This window comes from Rhinoraja longicauda, chromosome 16 (assembly GCF_053455715.1).
Source record: "Rhinoraja longicauda isolate Sanriku21f chromosome 16, sRhiLon1.1, whole genome shotgun sequence".
NCBI classification, from domain to species: Eukaryota; Metazoa; Chordata; class Chondrichthyes; order Rajiformes; family Arhynchobatidae; genus Rhinoraja; species Rhinoraja longicauda.
In genome coordinates, this window is record NC_135968.1 from 6,503,012 (window position 1) to 6,524,556 (window position 21,545).

Below are 21,545 nucleotides of genomic sequence, written 5' to 3' on the forward strand. Positions count from 1 at the left end.
GCGTCATGTTAACGCGCATTGCAGCTGAACTACTTATAAAACAGAAAATGTTACGCAGCATCTGTGGAGAGCAGTGTTAGTGTTTCAGATGAATATCTTTTAATCTGACGTGAAACATTAACTTCTTAGTTCTTGCTCCACTATCTTTCAGGTTATGCCTGTTCAACTATTTATGTGGGTGCTTTATAAATAGAACGTGGAACAATGCTGCGCAAGAACAGGCCCTTCGGCCCGCCATGTTTATGCCGAACATGATACCAAGACCATCTCTTGACTGCCTGCACATAATCCATTTAGACAATAGGTGCAGGAGGAGGCCATTCGGCCCTTCGAGTCAGCACCGCCTTTCAATGTGATCATGGCTGATCATTCTCAATCAGTACCCCGTTCCTGCCTTCTCCCCATACCCCCTGACTCCGCTATCCTTAAGAGCTCTATCTAGCGCTCTCTTGAATGCATTCAGAGAATTGGCCTCCACTGCCTTCTGAGGCAGAGAATTCCACAAATTCACAACTCTGACTGAAAAAGTTTTTCCTCATCTCAGTTCTAAAAAAGGTTTTTCCTCATCTCAGTTCTAAAAAAAGTTTTTCCTCATCTCATTTCCTCCATTCCCTGCATATCATTGCCACTATCCGACGGCATCTTAATTGCCACTATCATATCTTCCCTCAACCAACACTTCCAGTCTGTGTATAAAAAGGAATTTGCCGCGCAAATCCCCTTTAAACTTTGCCCTCCAGTATTTGACTTTTTCCCATCCTGGGAAAAAGGTTCTGGCTGCCTACCCTGTCTATGCCCCTGATATTTTTTTATACTATCATTAGTTCTCCCCGCAACCTCCAGCGTTCCAGAGAAAACAATCTCTGTCCAGCCTCTCCCTGTAGCTAATGCCCTGCAATCCTGGCATGATTCTGGTAAATCGTCTCTACCAGCTGCACCACTGTGCAGACCATTAAAATAAAATGCTGTCCGATCCAGTGTTTCTCTATTGCTTGCCATACTTTGTCCCGCTCCATCTCTATTTGTACCTTCCGCCCCACCTCTGCAATCAGTCAAAAGGAATAGGAGTAGAATTAGGCCATTTGCCACCTATTTAGCTAGATTAGCTTAATGATAGACCATTTGACCATCAAGGCTTCTCCGCCATTCAATCATGGCTGATCTATCTCTCCCTCCTAACCCCATTCTCCTGCTTTCTCCCTCTGAAGAAGTATCACCTCCCACGCTCCAAAGAAAATAATCCACGTTTGTATAACTTCTCTTTCCAGCTAATAGACTCGAACCCAGGCACAAGTCTGATTCAAAAAGAAATTATTTTATTGAATTAAACTATAATTTCAATCTTACTTTGTGCAGAGGAAGGGAAAAAGCATATATCTACTATGGAAAATGCAACCAAAACCATGTCTACAGAAATGAAAGAGAACAAGAAACATCTCGTCAAAGCTGAGGAAAATATGAAAGTGTATGAGGAAGCAAAGCTGCGTTTTGAACAACAGCTGATTAACACCAACAAGAAACTCTCGTCAGTTATGGAGGAAATTCATAGTGTCCTGAAGAAGGTAACTATGGCGTTTTGCCCCATGTTACTTTTAGACTTTAGAGATACAGCGTGGGAATAGGCACTTCGGCCGGTTGCGTCTGCTCCGACCAGCGATCGTACATCAATGTACATTGTACATTAGCACTGTTCGACAGGGGCAATTTACTGAAGCCAATCAACCTACAAACCTGTAAGTCCTTGGAGTGTGGGAGGAAACTGAGGCTCTATAATGTACTGGTCATGCTGCATTTGGAGTATTGTGAGCAATTTTGGGCACCATATCTGAGGAAGGATGTGCTGGCTCTGGAGACGGTTCAGAGGAGGTTTACAAGAATGATCCCAGAAATGAGTGGGTTAACATATGATGAGCGTTTGAAGGCACTGGGCCTGTACTCGCTGGAGTTTAGAAGGATGAGGGGGGACCTCATTGAAACTTACCGAATCGTGAAAGGCTTGGATAGAGTGGATGTAGAAAGGATGTTTCCATTAGTGGGAGAGTCTGGGACTAGAGATGAGATCATAGCCTGAGTATTACAAGATGTTCTTTTAGGAAGGAAATGAGGAGGAATTTCTTTAGTCAGAGGGTGGTGAATCTGTGTAATTCTTTGCCACAGAGGCCTGTGGAAGCCAAGTTAATGGATATCTTTATGGCAGAGATAGATAGATTCTTGATTATCATATCATATCATATATATACAGCCGGAAACAGGCCTTTTCGGCCCACCAAGTCCGTGCCGCCCAGCGATCCCTGTACATTAACACTATCCTACACCCACTAGGGACAATTTTTACATTTACCCAGCCAAATAACTGACATACCTTTTTAGTGCGAGTGTCAGGGGTTATGGGGAGAAGGTAGGAGAATGGGGTTAGGAGGGAGAGATAGATCAGCCATGATTGAATGGCGGAGTAGACTTGATGGGTCAAATGGCCTAATTCTACTCCTATCACTTATGACCTCATGAAGCCGGAGCACCTGGAGAAACCCCACGTGATCACAGGGAGAACTTGCAAACTCTGTAAAGGCAGCACCTATAGTCAAGTTCGAACCTGAATCATGCGTGCTTAGACAGGTTCAGCATTCTTTGCTTTAGGTGTCTTTGAATATCTAGTTCAATTGTTTTTCTGTTCAACTGATTATGTTCGCTTAACTTTGTTTCAAAACAGGGAGAAAATTCCGATGAAGACAAAAGTAAAAAGTCAAAGGAAAACGGAGCACCTGCATGATGTGTGATGTGGGTCCCTGGGTAGTCGAACATGTTGTTATAAAAATGATTTTATTAAGTTGCAGTTGGCTGAGGCGCTGCATGTGTAATGGATTTTTTGTAGTTTCAGGGTGTGTTTGTAGAAAAAAAAAGATGTACAAAGTTCTGAATGACCGTGACCTATTAAAAACAAAACAATCTTTGCAAAGATGGAGTTCCTAACTGCTTCAGAGATTTGGTAGTTACTCAACTGAAGGGACCTTTGCATTGCTCAGTGTTTTTAGAAGAACATTAACTTTTTATGTTAATAAAGTACAAGAAAGCAGACATTTTAGTCGGTCACGTTGTGTTCTCAAGCTGAATGGCGAGGGTTTACTGGTCTCTATTGCTAAATACCTAACTATTTAAATCATGATTTTAGAGGGGGTCTCCATATACCCACCACCATTTGTGTGGAAAAAGTTACCCCTCAGATTTTCTGCCAACTGATGATCCGACACCACTTTTAATCCGGACAAAATTATGAGAGTGTACTTAAAATACCTCCCCACCCTCCCTCCTGAAAATGTGGTGGCCCAGACCAGGTACAGTGGTCTTTCTCTACCTTATCGGGACTTCAGTGCCAATCGGCGGGTCTAATTTGCTCCCTGTGGCCAGGGTGCTGGAACTTCGGCCCTGCTGAAGCCAACAGATCCGTTCCCATAGCCGACTTCCGTGGCTGATCAAAGGGTCGAATTTTCGCCTCGAGGCTGGGGCTCTGGAAATCCGTTCCCATGGCTGATTTCTCAAGTCAAGTCTAGTGTATTTGTTACATGCACATTCACAATGTGCAGTGAAATGAAACTCGCAATGCCTGTGGATTGTGCAAAAAAAAAAAGAATTACAGTTACAGCATATAAATAAAAGTTAATACAGAGAAGACAAAATTTAGTTCTGCGGCCGACTATTCAGGCTGGTATCTTGCTTCGAGACGGACCGTTCCGGTACCTTTGGACTCCTCTTGGAGGCCACAGCCTCCGTTGGGCCGGCACAGCATATAATCCACAAAGGCTTTGGAACCAAAGGGTGCTGCAAATCGATGCTGGACCTGTATCACGATGAATGGTTTTGAAGATAAATAACACTGAAAGTATTGGTTGGAAAGAACTGCGTTGGTTGGTCGCTGTGGACACGAGCGGTGGTCTCTTCCTGTAACAAAACACTTGTACCTATTAAAACATCACATTTGCTTATCACAACAACCCCAATTAGGCAGATCGGCGATGCATTATTGATGTCACCAGCCATCCTGCTGAGTGAGGTCTTGTGGTAATCGATATACGAGTAACAATGCGTAGGAAGGAACTGCAGGTGCTGGTTTAAATCGAATGTAGACACAAAATGCTGGAGTAACTCAGCGGGACAGGCAGCATCTCTGGAGAAAAGGAATGGGTGACGTTTCGAGACCTTTCTTCAGACTGACCCCACTGAGTTACTCCAGCATTTTGTGTCTACCGACAAGCAACAATGGATAGCTTAAAATAGTGAGCCCGCAATTGCAACTGTGTGTAAATTGTGTCTGTAACACACAAAAAAAAGCAAGTCACATCGGACCCCCTAGTTCTGTGTAGGAAGGAACTGCAGATGCTGCTTTAAACCGCAGATGGACACAAAAAGCTGGAATAACTAAGCGGGACAGTCTGAAGAAGGGTCTCGCACGAAACGTCACCCATTCCTTCTCTCCAGGGATGCTGCCTGTCCCGCTGAGTTACTCCAGCTTTTTGTGTCTACGGATCCTAGTTATGTGGCCCTGTATTCTGGAATCCAGTTCCGGAGTGTGGTAAAAAACAAGGATAATATTGGATAATGGATAAATCGAGAACACTATCCTACACAAACACCAGGGGCAATTTACAATTATACCAAGCTAAATAACCTACAAACCTGTTCGTTTTGGAGTGCGGGAGGAAATCGAAGATCCCGGAGAAAACCCACGCAGGTGAGATCGGGGAGAACGGACAAACTCCATACAGACATCGCCCGGAGTCAATATTGAACCCAGGTCTCTGGTGCTGTAAGGCAGCAACTCTACCGCTGCGCAACGGTGGTATTAACAGACACAAGGAAATGTAGGTGCTTGGACCTTGAGCCAAAGGCAAAGTGCTGTGAATGAAAGATAGACACAAAATGCTCGAGTAACTCAGCGGGTCGGGCAGCATCTCTGGAGAAACGTGCCCCAGCCTGTGGAACGAAACAAACAAGGAAACTGCAGGAGATCCAAACGTTATTGATCCCACCTGATGCAGGGTCCGACCCGATACGCGAACTCTTCCTTTTCCCTCCACAGATGCTGCCCGACCCGCTGAGTTCCTCCGGCACTCTGCTTTTTGCTCAAGATTCCAGCATCTGCAGTCTCTTGTGTATCAATGTCACAATACTCGTTGGTGCCCCGGGGGCAGGTGATGTTGCGCCGTTGGTTAATGCAGTAAGAGGTGAACCAAATCATCATGGGCCACTTATAAACAATAGTCTGAAGAAGGGTCCCAACCCGAAACGTCGCCTGTCCATACCCTGTATTGATGCTGCCTAACCCGCTGAGTTGCTCCAGTACATTGTGTTTTGCTCAAGGTTCCTGAATCCGCAGTTCCTCGCGGCTGTTTTGTTGGGGGAAGTTTATGCACTTGATAGTTGCAAGTAACTGCAGATGCTAGTTTGCCAAATAAAAGACACATCGTCCCGAAATGTTGCCTGCCCATATTCCCGGGAGATGCTACATGACCCGTTGAGTTACTCCAGCATTTTGTATCTACCTGCGGTGTAAACTAGCATCTGTAGTTTCTTCCTACACGAACTGCAGATGTTCGTTGGCCAAAATAGTCAAGAGAGTTTTATTGTCAGACGTCCCAGATAGAACGATCTAATTCTTACTTGCAGCAGCACAACAGAATACTTAATCTCAATACCCTGTAAACAATAAACGAGAAAAAAATCATATGTACACACACTGAACATTTTTTGCTCGTGTATGTGTGTATGCAAATCGAGATATATACATATAGGGGGAAAATCAGTATATATATGTGTGTATGTATAAATATGTACATACACACACATATGTATACACATATATGTGTGTGTATGTGCATAAAAATGTGTATATATATATACACACACACACAGAACATACGAGAAAAAGGTTCAGTATATATATATTATATACACTGAACTTTTTTCTCGTATGTGCATATGTGTGTGTATATATACACACATTTTTATGCACATACACACACATATATGTGTATACATGTGTATATATATGTGTGTATAAATATGTACATACACACACATATGTATACACATATATGTGTGTATGTGCATACAAATGTGTGTATATATACACACGCATATGCACATACGAGACTAAAGTTCAGTGTATATATATATAAATATACACTGAACTTTTTTCTCGTATGTGCATATGTGTGTGTATATATACACACATTTTTATGCACAGACACACACATATATGTGTATACATATGTGTGTGTGTGTACATATTTATACACACATATATATACTGATTTTTTTGTACTGAATATATATATTTTTATACTGAATATATATATATATATAATTATGTGTGTGTGTGTGTAGATATACTCAGCGGGTCAACGCAGCATCTCTGGAGAATTATGGATAGGCGACCTTTCAGGACAACGTCTCTGCACTACACAGACTTGGGGGCATTGGTTTTGCCTTTATGTACTATTACTTGTTTTGTGTCTGTGTCTGTATATCTATATGTATATATAATTATGTGTGTGTGTGTGTGTCGATATATACACACTCACATAAAACAAATAATAGTGCATAAAGGCAAAACCAATGTCGTGCAGAAGAGACGTCGCCCTGAAAAGTCGCCTCTCCATAATTCTCCAGAGATGCTGCTGGGTTACTCCAGCACCGTGCGTCTTTTGTGCGTTTGACGGATTAAAAAAGGAATGCAGCAAAGGAGAGACACAGACGCGGACAAGGAGTGATCTTGCACAGGTCGCCGGTGCAGTGGCTTTCCCGCCCAGTGGCCGGCTGTGTGAGTGAAGGGGGCCCGGGGCTGGTTGCCTGGCAGCGGCGTCGGCGGGCTGTCTGTGTGAGTGACGGGGGCCCGGCGCTGGTTGCCTAGCAGCGGCGTCGGCGGGCTGGCTGTGTGAGTGACGGGGGCCCGGGGCTGGTTGCCTGGCAGCGGCGTCGGCGGGCTGCCTGTGTGAGTGACGGGGGCCCGGGGCTGGTTGCCTGGCAGCGGCGTCGGCGAGCTGCCTGCAGAGAGGGCGAGGGAGGGGAGGAGGAGGCAGGCGAGCACCATGTTGGTAGAGCTGAGCCGCTGCTCGCTGGCGCTGGTGCTGGGCGCAGGGGCCTCGGAGACGGTGCCTGACCCGCACCCGGACCCCGAGCCGAAGTCCCGGGACGGGCGGCAGCTTCTGGCCGAGCTGAAGGCGGAGAACGGGCGCAGCGTGTGGAACGGGCGGCTGGTGCAAGCGGTGTCGCAGCTCCGGCTACTCGGCTGCCTGGGCGGTGGAAGAGGAGGAGGAGGCAGCGGCGAGGTGCTGCTGCTGGGCGGCCGAGCCTCGCATCTGGAGGTGCTGAGGGAAGCCTGGATCCGGAGAGCGCTCAGACCCCCGCCCGGACTCCGCATCAGAGCAGTAGGTGGGTGTCGGGGGGGGGGGGGGGGGGGGGAGAGAGATAGAGATTAAAGGTGCGGGTTGGAAGAGAGTGGGGAGAGTGGTGGAGCGTAAACAGGGCTAGGAGGTGACAGCGGGCATGGGAGAGGGGGTCGTGGTGGGGGGAGGAGAAGGGATGGGGAAAGGGGGATGAAAGGAGATAGATGGCTGGGAGAATGGGGGATGAGATAAGGGGTAGCTGGGGGGGAGAGGGGAAGAGGGGATAGTTGGAGTGGGAGAAGGGGGAGGAGAGGGGAGGGGGAGGGTGGGTGAAGGGGGTAGTTGGAGAGAAGGGCGAGAGGGGATAAGGGCTTGGAGTGAGAGAAGGGAGGGGAGAATGGAAAGGGGGTCGGTGGAGGGGAGGAGAGGGAGTGGAGGGTGGTCGGGGAAGGAGAGTAGAGGGGACACGGGGTAGTTGAGATGGCAAAATGAGGAGGAGAGGGAGTAGGGGGTTGTTGAGGTGGGTGATGGGGAGGAGATGGGTTAGTGGGGTAGGGGAGAGGAAGTAGAGGGTAGTTGGGGTGGGTGATGGGTTAGTGGGGTAGGAGGAGAGGGTGTAGGGGGTAGTTGAGGTGGGTGATGGGTTAGTGGGGTAGGAGGAGAGGGAATAGTTGAGATGGCAAAAGGGGAGGAGAGGGTGTAAGGGGTAGTTGGGGTGGGTGAATGGGGAGGAGATGGGTTAGTGGTGTAGGGGGTAGTTGAGATCGTAGAGTGGAGAGAGGGGAGTTGGAGGTGAGGAGAGGGACTCGGGGTAGTTGGAAGGGCAGGAGAGAGGACAGTGGGTAGTTGAGATGGTAGAGGGATGAGGGTTGATTGAGACGGCAGAAGGGGAGGAGAGGGACTGGGGGGGGGCAGTTGAGGGGGGAGATGGGATGGAGGGTAGAACAGGTAGTTTGGTAAGAGAAGGGAAGTGGGATAATTATGGAAGGGGGGAGGAGAAGCTATAGGGAGTAGTTTATTAGAATTTGGATTAGAATGAAAACACAGGACGGTATTGGTTGTAGAAATTGTGTCTGTACAGAATCACAAGAGTGGGGTATCTTCAGAGGATGTTTCTGACAGGAGAAGTGGGGTGAAAATGTGGGTCCATTGAGCGCATCACTCCCTTTGTACGCAATTGCCAAGTTGAGAAGGAAGTTGTGGAGTAAACGTGGACTGGGGCTTTCAAGCAGTGAGGTGCCCGCAATTAATGTAGAAACAAGGGACTGCAGGTCCTGGTTCGCTCACAAGAGGAGTGCCGGAGTCACTCAGCGGGTCGGGCGAGAGAACACGGATTGGTGGTGTTTTGGGTGGAGACCCTCGGAGAGACAGTTTAGACTGCAGAGATGCAGCGCGGAAACAAGCCCTTCGGTCCACCGAGTCTTTGGAGTGTGGGCGGAAACCGGAGCGCCCGGAGAAACCTCACGGGGTCACAGGGGGGAAGGTACAAACTCAAAAACAAAACAGCACCCGTGGTGAGGATCGCACCAGGGCCTCCGGCGCTTGTAGGGACCCGGGTTCGATCCTGACCACTGGTGCTGTCTGTGCGGAGTTTTACACGGTCTCCCTGTGTAAATTAGTTCGCTGCACATGAATTTAATGCTGGAATCTTGGGCAAAGCAAGAAATCTTGGGCAGAGAGCTGGACAGAGCTCTTAAGGATAGCGGAGTCAGGGGGTATGGGGAGAAGGCAGGAACGGGGTACTGATTGAGAATGATCAGCCATGATCACATTGAATGGCGGTGCTGGCTCGAAGGGCCGAATGGCCTCCTCCTGCACCTATTGTCTATTGTCTATTGCTGGCGAAACTCAGCAGGTCAGGCAGCATCTATGGAGGACATGGACAGGCGACGTTATGGGTCGGGACCCTGGCCGTTTAGTGCAAACGTGGGATAATGCGAATCACATTTAGTGCAAGAGAGAGCTAGATAGAGCTCTTAAAGACAGCGGAGTTAGGGGGTATGGGGAGAAGGCAGGAACGGGGTACTGATTGAGAATGAACAGCCATGATCACATTGAATGGCGGTGCTGGCTCGAAGGGCCGATTGGCCTCCTCCTGCACCTATTGTCTAAGAAATAATAACGCGAATAACGTTTGGTGCAAGGGGTGAATGACGTTTAGTGAAAAAAGGGAATAACGTGAATAATATTTAGTGCAAGTAAGGGGAATAACATGAATAGCGTCGAGTGATCAACGTTTAGTACTGGTTCCACTTTGATTGCCATCAGTAACCTGGTAGCCTCCTTAATTAGAACACAGAGTGCTGGAGTCACTCAGCGAGTCCTCCGGAGATGCCGTCTGACCAAACGCGTTCCTCCAGCACACACTGTGCTCCACGCAAGAAATCAGCACCTGCAATTCCTTGTGCCTCCGTTTTGCGGAAACCCCCTTAATCCCTGACCTGACCCAGCTTCTGCTTTCCACCTAGAGAGTTGTGAATCTGTGGAAGTCTCTGCCGAGGCCGATTCACTGGATGTTTTCACGAGAGAGTTAGATTTAGCTCTTGGGGCGAACGAATTAAAAAAAAAAAAAAATAGGTGCAGGAGTAGGCCATTCGGCCCTTCGAGCCTGCACCGCCATTCAATATGATCATGGCTGATCATCCAGCTCGGTAACCTGTACCTGCCTTCTCTCCATACCCCCTGATCCCTTTAGCCACAAGGGCTACATATAACTCCCTCTTAAATATAGCCAATGAACTGGCCTCAACTACCTTCTGTGGCAGAGAATTCCACAGACTCACCACTCTCTGTGTGAAGAAAGGTTTTCTCATCTCGGTCCCAAAAGACTTCCCCCTTATCCTTAAGCTGTGACCCCTGGTTCTGGACTTCCCCAACATCGGGAACAATCTTCCCGCATCTAGCCTCTCCAACCCCTTAAGAATTTTATATGTTTCTATAAGATCCCCCCCTCAGTCTTCTAAATTCCAGCGAGTATAAGCGAATCAAGGGTTAGGGGGGGGGGAAAGCAGGAACGGGGCACTGATTTTGGACGACCAGCCGTGATCATATTGAACGGTGGTGCTGGCTCGAAGGGCCGAATGCCCTACTCTTGCACCTATTTTCTATGTTTCTTCTGTGAACGGGGTCTGGCTCATGACATTTGCCTTCATTCTGCACCCTGCAAGGCACACAATAGGGCTCGGTATTCTTTGAAACTTCTTTGAATCGCGGCGGAATAATGGTGGCCTCTAATGATAATAACCCACCAGACACGATGTAAAACGACACCAGGTTGGAAACAACAAATAGCTCTCTCCCTCAGTTATCCCAGTCCAACTGCGCTCCATCGCACAGGTTATGGGTTGGTTACTCTGATTGTCAACAAGCTCAGGGCTGGTCAGAAAAAAACCCCCAAGTTCAGTCCTTGGGCTATTTATCATGTTAAAGCAACTTCCGTGTGCTGTTTTAGTGTGTGCTGCATTTCTTGCAGAATATTGCCTCCATATATAGGGCGGCACGGTGGCGCAGCGGTAGAGCTGCTGCCTTACAGCGTCCAAGAGACCCGGGTTCGATCCTGACGATGGGTGCTGTCTGTACGGAGTTTGTACGCTCTCCCCGTGACCGCATGAGTTTCCTTCAGGTTTCCTCCCACACTCCAAACACGTACATGTTTGTAGGTTAATTGGCTTTGGTAGTCCATTAGAATACATAACTAGTATGTAGGATAGAAACAGAGAAACATAGAAAATAGGTGAAGGAGGAAGCCATTCGGCCCTTCGACCCAGCCCCGCCATTCATTGTGATCATGGCTGATCATCCAGAATAGTGTTAGTATACAGGGTGATTGCAGGTCACAATAGACAATAGACAATAGGTGCAGGAGTAGGCCATTCGGCCCTTCGAGCCAGCACCACCATTCAATGTGATCATGGCTGATCATTCACAATCAGTACCCCGTTCCTGCCTTCTCCCCATACCCCCTGACTCCGCTATCCTTAAGAGCTCTATCTAGCTCTCTCTTGAGCTAAATTCATAAGTAATAGGAGCAGAAATTAGGCCATTCGACCCATCAGGTCTACTCTGCCATTCTATCTCTCCCTCCTAACCCCATTCTCCTGCCTTTTCCCCATAACCCTGGCACCCGTACTAATCAAGAATCTATCTATCTGCCTTAAAAATATCCATCCAGCCTTCAGTGGCAATGAATTCCACAGATTCACCACCCGAGTGGGTGCAGACTTGGTGGGCCGAAGGGCCTGTTCCTGCGCTGTATGTCTAAAGTAAAGATGGCAGAATAATTTATCGTGCTTGCAATTTTGGAAGCACCAAATTGTGTACGTTTTTTTGGCAAATAGAGATATTGTGGGTAGGATTGGCTCTTATATCAACATCATTGAATGCATTTCCTTGATATCAGTTACTGGTGACCCATTTTTCCCTTGCAGATAGAGTGGCCAGTGTTCCACACAGTGGAATATTGTACGGATATCTCAGCAATGTGACTTGTGAGAGGATGTCATCTGACTGTATTTGTTCGTGGGATAGGAGACTAGGCAGATGAACTACTTGCCTCTTATCTTATTTGTTTTAGTTTTAGAGATACAGTGTGGAAACGGGCCCTTCGGCCCACAGAGGCTGTGCCGAACAGCAATCTCCCTTACACTAGTTCTATCCTACACACAAGGACAATTAACAGAGGCCGATTAACTTCCAGACCTAGACACAAAATGCTGGAGTAAATCAACGGGTCAGGCAGCATCTCTGTAGAAAAAGGATGGATGACGTTTTGGGTCGGGACTCTTCTTCCCGGATTGCTGGTCGGTGCGGTCTCGGTGGGCCGAAGGGCCTGTTTCTACGCACTCTCCCCAAATACTGAAACAAATAAGGTAAGAGGCAAGGAGTTTATCCGCCTCGTTCCCCATCCCACAGGACCCTTCTTCGCAACCCGAAACGTCACCCATCTGTTTTCTCCAGGGATGTGCAGGAAAAAAAACTGCAGGTGCTGGTTTAAATCAAAGGGAGACACAAAATGCTGGAGTGACTCAGCCGGTCAGGCAGCATCTCGGGAGAGCAGGAATGGGTGACATTTCAGGTCGAGACCCTTCTTCAGACTGATGTCAGGGGAGGGGGCGGGACAAACGTCACCCATTCCTTCTCTCCCGAGATGCTGCCTGACCCGCTGAGTTACTCCAGCATTTTGTGCCTACCTTTGTTTTCTCCAGAGATGCTGCCTGACCCGCTGAGATACTCCAGCACTTTGTGTCCATCTTAGGTATAAAGCAGCATCTGCAGTTCTTTATTTTTGCTAAGCTACGCATCTTTGGGATGTGGGCGGGGACCGGAGCTCCCGGACAAAGCCCACAGGGGTCACAGGGAAGAACGTGGAAGTTCGGTGCAGACAGCACCCGTAGTCTGGATTAAACCCGGGGCTCTAGCTCTGTACGGCAGTAAAAACCTTCCACTGTGCCACCATGACGCCCTTTTTATTTGTTTGCTGCATATTATTTTCATTACAGAACTTTTACCTCCCGACTCCATCCCCTCTTCGACTGTGAGTGGCTGACTCAGTGGATACAGTTCCACAGCCACACAATACCTGAGAACTGCCGGTGTCTGCTTTGCTGGACGGTTTACTTAATATTTTAACAAGCGGGACTGGCAAGGTTTGCTCAGAGAGAGGGAGAGCGAGGGAGCTTGTACCATTAAAAGCATGAGGAGAGGGCTGTTATGTAGAAATCCAGTGCACTCTTTGACAAAGGAGTCTGGAAAGTGGTAATTAACATTTCTGTCCTAAATTAGCTATGGTTTCCGATTACTGGCAGGTGTGTAATAAATCTTGCCTGCTGGATCTTTAAAAAAAGTGTAATTGCTGGAACAAACCTTAAAGCAAACGAAGAATGTCCAACGTAAAGGAAACACGGGTTCCTTAATTAACTTGTACGTAAGCTATTTTTCTCCCCTTGGGCTAGATTTCCACTCACAAAAACACCTTTTGAAATTTGACCAGCTTGTTTTGAAATCATTTGGGAAAAGCCTGATTCACGATTGCCTTTGAGAAGCCAAGTTTACAGCTGCTATGAGAATGAAACGCACCGATATTTGGGGAGTGCAGATAATTAATTATACAATTGGTAGCAATCTGCAGAGATAGAGAAGATAGTCACGAAAAGCTGGAGTAACTCAGCGGGACAGGCAGCATCTCTTGAAAGTAGTATAGGAGCAAAGAGGTTGAGTATAGGAGCAAAGAGGTCCTTCTGCAGTTGTACAGGGCCCCTAGTGAGACCGCACCTGGAGTACTGTGTGCAGTTTTGGTCTCCAAATTTGAGGAAGGATATTCTTGCTATTGAGGGCGTGCAGCGTTGGTTTACTAGGTTAATTCCCGGAATGGCGGGACTGTCATATGTTGAAAGACTGGAGCGATTAGGCTTGTATACACTGGAATTTAGAAGGATGAGAGGAGATCTTATCGAAACGTATAAGATTATTAAGGGGTTGGACACGTTAGAGGCAGGAAACATGTTCCCAATGTTGGGGGGAGTACAGAACCAGGGGCACACTTCACCTTTTCAGTCAGAGAGCTGTGAATCTGTGGAATTCTCTGCCTCACAAGGCAGTGGAGGCCAATTCTCTGAATGCATTCAAGAGAGAGCTAGATAGAGCTCTTAAGGATAGTGGAGTCAGGGGGTATGGGGAGAAGGCAGGAACGGGGTACTGATTGAGAATGACCAGCCTTGATCACATTGAATGGCGGTGCTGTCTCAAAGGGCCGAATGGCCTCCTCCTGCACCTATTGTCTATTCAAAGAAGGAACAGGTGATGTTTCGGGTCAACACCCATCTTCAGAGATGCTGCCTGTTCTGCTGAGTTAGCCCAGCTTTTTTCGTCTATCTTCAGTTTAAACCAACATCTGCAGTTCCTTCCTACACATTCAGAGATAGGGACACCAGCGCACAAATTATGAAGAAACTTAGGCACATACTTAAATAAGATCTTTCTAACTCCCTTTCTCTCAAAAGAAACAATTCCCATTGCATATGTTCCACCAACTTTTTAAATGAAGGTTTCTGATGCCAAAGTAACTAACCTAAAACACCTCTTTGTAAAATAGTTATTTGAATCGTGGTGACAGCCTTCAGGTGAAGATTAGTGCCAGGATGGCACGGTGGCGCAGCGGTAGAGTTGCTGCCTTACAGCGCCAGAGACCCAGGTTCGATCCTGACCTCAGGTGCTGTCTGCACGGAGCTTGTACCTTCTCCCTGTGAGTGCGTGGGTTTGCTCCTGGTGCTCTGGTTTCCTCCCACGCTCCAATGACGTGCAGGTTTGTAGGTTGATTGGCTTCGGTAAAAATGTAAATTAGACAATAGACGATAGGTGCAGGAGGAGGCCATTCGGCCCTTCGAGCCAGCACCACCATTCAATGTGATCATGGGATCATTCTCCCCAGTGTGTAGGATAGTGCTAGTGTACGGGTTGATTGCTGTTTGGCACGGGAGGTGAGCTGAAGGGCCCGTTCCTGTTTCCGTAAAGTTTAAAGTCTTTGAAATTGAAAAATAGGTGTAATAAAATTACTGATCATTTTCTATGGTTGGATAATTCAACTTTTTAAAACACAGTTCAGTCCACCACAGGAACTTCTGCACACGGTGTTTGTGCTGAACATGATGCCAAGTTCAACTGATCTCGTCTGCCAGTGCATGATCCATATCCCTCTATTCCCTACACTTCCAAATGTGCCTATCACAAAGCCTCTTGGACTGCCACTGTCCCATCTGCCTCCACCACCACCCCTGGCACAACGTTCCAGGTCCCCACCGTCCTCTGTGCAAAAACAAACACGTGCCCTGCATATCTCCATTAAAACATCCACCTTTCACCTGATGGTGGAAACATAATCGGCATTACGAAAATTGGGAATATATATAATCTAGATACTAAAACCCTCGTTTGTTATCTTGTTTGTGACTGACCTTCAGCCAAAACGGTACATGATAGCGCTACAATTTTAGGCCCACCTTACTCACCGTCGTCACTTTAATGGTAAAAATGGTCGTTTTATTGAAATTGGTGTTATATTTTTTAAGCTATTCACATTTTAAAGGTTTTAAAAACCAACGCATGCGCAGTTGGGGGCTGCCTGAGGGAGGGAGGTGGGGGGGAGGGGGGAGGAGAGTGGATAAGGGGGGTTGAGGGGGAAGGGGAAGTGGGGAGGGGAGGGGGAGGGGAGGGATGGGGGAGGGGAGGGGAGGGAGGGGGTAGGCAAGGGTGCTGCACCAATGCAGGAGAGGTTTGGGCCCAACGGGTCTACTTGGTCTAGTATATAATAAAAGTCCAATGCGTGATTTTGGCAAAAACACTTGGTGCTTTTAATGTATGTAAAAGTTTTGTTTATGATCACGATCCCCCTCGTGAAGTTATGGGTCGATTTGGTGAGCGTTTTTGGTCCAATGATGATGATTTCGGATTTGTCACAGTTTAGTTTGAGGAAATTGATTTGAAGCCAAGATTTTATTTCAGTGATGCAGTTTGTCAGGATAGAGTGTGTGGTGGTGGAGATTGACTTGGTGGAGATGAGGAGCTGGATATCATCGGCGAAACAGTGGAATTGGGGACCATGACGGCGGATTAACTGACCAAGGGGGAACAGGTACAGGATGAAGAGGAGGGGGCCAAGAACTGAACTTTGGGGGACACCTTGGGGGAGGGGAGCGGTGGGGGATTTGCAGTTATTAATGGAGATGAACTGGTGCCTGTCGGAGAGGTATGATTTGATCCAGGAGAGGGCAGTGCCGGTGATGTTAAAGGTGGTTTCAAGTCAGGTGAGGAGGATGGAGTGATTGATGGTGTCAAAGGCGGTGCTGAGGTCGAGGAGGATGAGAATGTTGAGGTTGCCAGCGTCAGAGGAGAGGAGAAGGTCATTGGTGATTTTGAGGAGTGCAGTTTCAGTACTGTGGTTGGAGCGGAATCCGGATTGGAATGTTTCATACAGGTTATTGGCAGAGAGGTGATGTTTGAGTTGAGAGGCTACAGCACGTTCCAAAACTTTGGACAAAAAGGGTAGGTTGGAGATTGGTCTGAAGTTGTTTGGGGTTACACAGAACAGTCCTATCTTCTGCCTGACTCCACTCGCCCTCCCCATCCCGGCCCGGTCCCCTCTTCACCTTCGACGCCCCCCCACCGCTGGGTCCTCCCTTCGTTCTCAGTGACCCTCTTATGTTTCCTTAAACCTCCATGTTTTCTCTTGGCTTTTCATCACTTATAAGGGGAGAAAGCAGTAGTTTCGAGATACAGCGAGGAAACAGGCCCTTCGGCCCACCGAGTCCGCACCGACCAGTGATCCCCGCACATTAACACTATCCTGCCCACTCTAGGGACAATTTTACACATACACCAAGCCAACTAACCTGCATACCTGTTCGTCTTTGGAGTGTGGGAGGAAACCGACGATCCCGGAGAAAACCCACGTGGGTCACGGGGAGAACGTACAAACTCCGCACAGACACCACCCCTCGTCGGCATCGAACCCGGGTCGGTGGCGCTGCAAGTGCTGTAAGACAGCAACTCTACCGCTGCGCCACCGTGTCGCCCAACGCAGGGTTACGAGAGAAAGATAGATCAACCGCGATTGAATGGGCCGAATGGCCTAATTCCGCTCCCATCACTTATCAACTTATCTTTTTTTAAATCTCTAGCTCTGTGTTGGGTTTTTTTTCTCTGCCACATCCCCGGCTAGGACTTGGTCTATTTCTCCCGTAAATGCCTGAAATGTTGCTGTATCTTCTCCAAATTCCAAACCGACCACAGTGACAGCGACCGCATAAATATTCCCCTGAACCCTGACCAAAGTTTCCTGGATATGTATCGTTGTCGGCCACAATGTAGGTAGCCGCCTGCCAGATGTGTAAGTGAACAAAGAGCCGATTGTGTGTGTGTGTGTGTGTGTGCAAAACCATTCTGTTCCACCCCACACTTGTAGAGAATCTGCTACAAGTTAAAAAAATTCTGCTGACTTAAGTTTTTCAAGAGACTGACTGCAGTTAGATTTCAATCACGCTGCTTGCTAATGGTTGAAGAAAAAGAATCTCAACCAAGCTGAACATAGGTTTGCTTCACCCACTCCACCCTGGCCACGCTCACATTTCACTCCTGCCGTTGGGACGAAGGTACAGGAGCCTGAAAACCGTGACCTCCCTCCAGGGTCCAGAACAGCTTCTTCCCAACAAAGGTGGCGCAGCGGTAGAGTTGCTGCTTTCCAGCGCTTATAGCACCAGAGACTGGACGGGGTTTGTACGCTGCATGGGGTTACTCCGAGGGCTTCGGATGAGAGGAGATCTTATCGAAACGTATAAGATTATTAAGGGGTTGGACACGTTAGAGGCAGGAAACATGTTCCCAATGTTGTGGTAGTCCAGAACAGGGGTCCATAGTTTAAGAATAAGGGGTTGGCTATTTAGAACTGAGATGAGGAAAAACTTTTTCAGTCAGAGAGTTGTGAATCTGTGGAATTCTCTGCCTCAGAAGGCAGTGGAGGCCAATTCTCTGAATGCATTCAAGAGAGAGCTAGATAGAGCTCTTAAGGATAGCAGAGTCAGGGGGTATGGGGAGAAGGCAGGAATGGGGTACTGATTGAGAATGATCAACCATGATCACATTGAATGGCGGTGCTGGCTCAAAGGGCCAAATGGCCTCCTCCTGCATCTATTGTCTATTGTCCTCCCACGCTCCAAAGACGTACAGATTTGTGTCAGTTAATTGGCTTGGTATAAAGGTAAAAAATGTCCTTCAAGCAGGATAGTGCTTATGTGCGGGAATCGCTGGTCGGTGTGGACTGGATGGGCCGATCCCTTGCTGTATCGCTAAACTAAACTAAACTGTCTGGCTCTTGAACACAACAAACACAAAACTATCAGCTGCAAACTAGAAACAAGCAACTGCAGATGCAGATTGACACAAAAGGAGACAAAGTGCTGGACAAAGTCTCTCTGGAGAACATGGATAGGTGACCTTTCAGGTCCTGACCCGAGACGTCACCTCATAGAGTCACATAGTGTGGAAACAGGTCCCTCGACAAAACTTGCCCATGCCGACCACCTGTCTGCCTTTGGCCCTTATCCATCTACACCTGTCCTATCTATATTCTTGTCCAAATGTTAGTTAAACATTGTGATAGTACCTGCCTCAGCTACCTCCTCTGGCAACTCGTTCCATACACCTACCTCCCTTCATATAAAAAAAAGTAGCCCCTGAGGTTCCGATTAAAACTTTCCTCCATCAGCTGAAATCAAAGTCCTCTGTTTTTTTGACTCTGGGTAAAAGACTCTGTGCATTTACCCTATCTATACCTCATATGATAGACAATAGACAATAGGTGCAGGAGGAGGCAATTCGGCCCTTCGAGCCAGCACCACCATTCAATGTGATCATGGCTGATCATTCTCAATCAGTACCCCGTTCCTGCCTTCTCCCCATACCCCCTGACTCCGCTATCCTTAAGGGCTCTATCCAGCTCTCTCTTGAATGCATTCAGAGAATTGGCCTCCACTGCCTTCTGAGGCAGAGAATTCCACAGATTCACAACTCTCTGACTGAAAAAGTTTTTCCTCGTCTCCGTTCTAAATGGCCTACCCCTTATTCTTAAACTGTGGCCCCTTGTTCTGGACTCCCCCAACATTGGGAACATGTTTCCTGCCTCTAACGTGTCCAACCCCTTAATAATCTTATACGTTTCGATAAGATCTCCTCTCATCCTTCTAAAGATGATCTTGTACATCTCTCTAAGTTGAGTTGTTCTGGGGCCCTGGAACCCTGGCTCTGTTGGAGCAGGCTGATCTGTTCCCATAGCCGACTTCCGAGGCCGACTTTGCAGGCCGATATCTCGGGCCCCCGGCGGCCTATTACGGTACCTTTGGAGGCCGTGACCAGTGCTGGTCGGGCAACACTGATAACCCACAAAGGCTTTGGAACCCGAAGAGGCTGAAAAGTCGGTGGTGCACCTGTACAGTGTGTACCAGCCCGTTCAGCTGCTGCAAGTAAATGATATCATCTTTCTGTTTTCAGTACACACGTCAACTAAACACCCTTGTCTCTTTTGAATTTGTTTTAACCACAGGCTCATGGTAGAGCTTTGAATAATCGGCCTACAAAGACCAGGTTGTTTAGTTGTTAGTTCAGTTTGGAGATACAGGCCCTTTGGCCCACCGAGTTTGCGTCGACCAGCGATCCCCGCCCACTGGCACTATCCTACACACTAGGGATAATTTCACATTTTTATCAAGCCAATCAACCTGCAAGCCTGTACGTCTTTGGAGTATGGGAGGAAACCGAGGCTCCTGGAGAAAACCCCCTCGCAGGTCACGGGGAGAAAGTGCAAAGCCCGTACAGACAGTGCCCGCGGTCAGTGTAAGAAAATAACTGCAGATGCTGGTACAGTTCGAAGGTATTTATTCACAAAATGGTGGAGTAACTCAGCAGGTCAGGCAGCATCTCAGGAGAGAAGGAATGGGTGACGTTTCGGGTCGAGACCCTTCTTCAGACTGATGTCAGGGGAGCGGGACAAAGGAAGGATATAGGTGGAGACTGGAAGACAGTGGGAGAACTGGGAAGGGGGAGGGGAAGAGAGGGACAGAGGAACTATCTAAAGTTGGAGAAGTCAATGTTCATACCGCTGGGCTGCAAGCTGCCCAAGCGAAATATGAGGTGCTGTTCCTCCAATTTCCGGTGGGCCTCACTATGGCACTGGAGGAGGCCCATGACAAAAAGGTCAGACTGGGAGTGGGAGGGGGAGCCCGTGGTCAGGATCGAACCCGGGTCTCCACTGCAGCACCATACCGATTTTCCCTTATTTTCCTTCCAGCAAGTCTGAAGAAAGATCTGATGAAACTCTAAGTTACGGGTTAGCAAATGATGTGATAACCAAATGTTCTGTCATTTCTCTGCTGCCACCTTTGTGACAAGCCCGCCAGGAGGTAGTTCTGCTTGTAAAAAACATCTCCTTCCTTCCTCCCTCCTCTCCCTCAGGGATAGGACGTTAACTGTGGAGCCTGCTTTAAAAAAAAAAAAGTGTTTTATTGTGCGAGCTCTGCATCCATTCCTTATACCTGTACGTGATGTATAAAATCATGCAAGGAATGGATCGGGTAGACGCACAGAGTTTCTTGCCCAGAGTAGGGGAATCGAGAACCAGAGGACATAGGTTTGGGAGGGGAACGGGACATTTTGTAGGAATCTGAGGGGTAACATTTTCACACAAAGGGTGGTGGGGGTATGGAACGAACTGCCAGAGGAGGGGGTTGAGGCAGGGACTATTGCAAAGTCTATGAAACAGTTAGACAGGTACATGGATAGGATAGGTTTGGAGGGAAATGAACCAAATGCAGGCTGATGGGACTAGTGTAGCGGGATGATGTGGTCGGTGTGGGCAAGGGCCTGCTTCCACGTTGTATGACTATAGATGCCTCACAACCTTGCGGAAAGGGGTTTCCCAGTGTCATAAGTTATGGGAGCACAATTAGGCCATTCGGCCCATTGTCTACTCCGCCATTCAATCATGGCCGATCCATCTTCCCCTCTCGACCCCATTCTCCCCGTAACCCCCGACACCAGGTCCCGAAGACCGGAGAGTCGGGGAGGAGGGAGCCCCTGGCGACAACGGACGTAAGGAGTGCCCCCCTCCCTCCCAATCTGGACACAGGCGGTCGGGTGAGGAGAGGGGCGTCGTCGGTTCATGGGCCGAGCCGGTCATTAGCGATGGAGGAGGCCCTGCAGCAGCCTGGGGCTTACCTGGATCAGGGGCGCTCCAGTACATCCAGACTTTACACCTCGCACATCGTTTAGTTTTAGTTTATTTCAGAGATACAGTGCGGACACAGACCCTTCGGCCCACCGAGAGCGTGCTGACCAGCGATCCCTGCCACGCTGACGCTATCTACACACACTAGGGACAATTTACAATGATACCAAGCCAATGAAACCTACAAACCTGTACGTCTTTGGAGTGCGGGAGGAGACCAGAGATCCCGGGGAAAACCCACGCAGGTCACGGGGAGAACTTAGAAACCGGGTACAGACAGCGCCCGTAGTCGGGATCGAACCCGGGTCTCCGGCGCTGTGAGGTTGCAACTCTACCGCTGCACCACCGTGCCGGCCTATTTTCATTTTTCCTTTTCTTTTGTAAATGGCGACAAA

The 21,545-nt window shown here is 48.2% G+C and overlaps 2 protein-coding genes across 8 annotated transcripts in view; both read left to right on the plus strand.

Annotated features, from left to right (window-relative positions):
• ccar1 (cell division cycle and apoptosis regulator 1) overlaps nt 1–3,067 on the plus strand; it is a 42,273-nt gene extending 39,206 nt beyond the window's left edge. For all 7 annotated transcript variants that reach the window (XM_078413109.1, XM_078413112.1, XM_078413113.1 and 4 more), the window contains 2 exons: nt 1,357–1,562; nt 2,711–3,067. In XM_078413109.1, the coding sequence (XP_078269235.1) occupies nt 1,357–1,562; nt 2,711–2,770 (266 nt within the window). In that variant the 3' untranslated portion in view covers nt 2,771–3,067. The remainder of the gene's footprint in view (nt 1–1,356; nt 1,563–2,710) is intronic.
• A 3,995-nt stretch (nt 3,068–7,062) lies between these two features.
• Nucleotides 7,063–21,545, plus strand: part of stox1 (storkhead box 1) — a 49,025-nt gene continuing 34,542 nt past the window's right edge. The window contains exon 1 of the mRNA XM_078412751.1: nt 7,063–7,428. Coding sequence (XP_078268877.1) covers nt 7,086–7,428 — 343 coding nt within the window. The 5' untranslated portion in view covers nt 7,063–7,085. The remainder of the gene's footprint in view (nt 7,429–21,545) is intronic.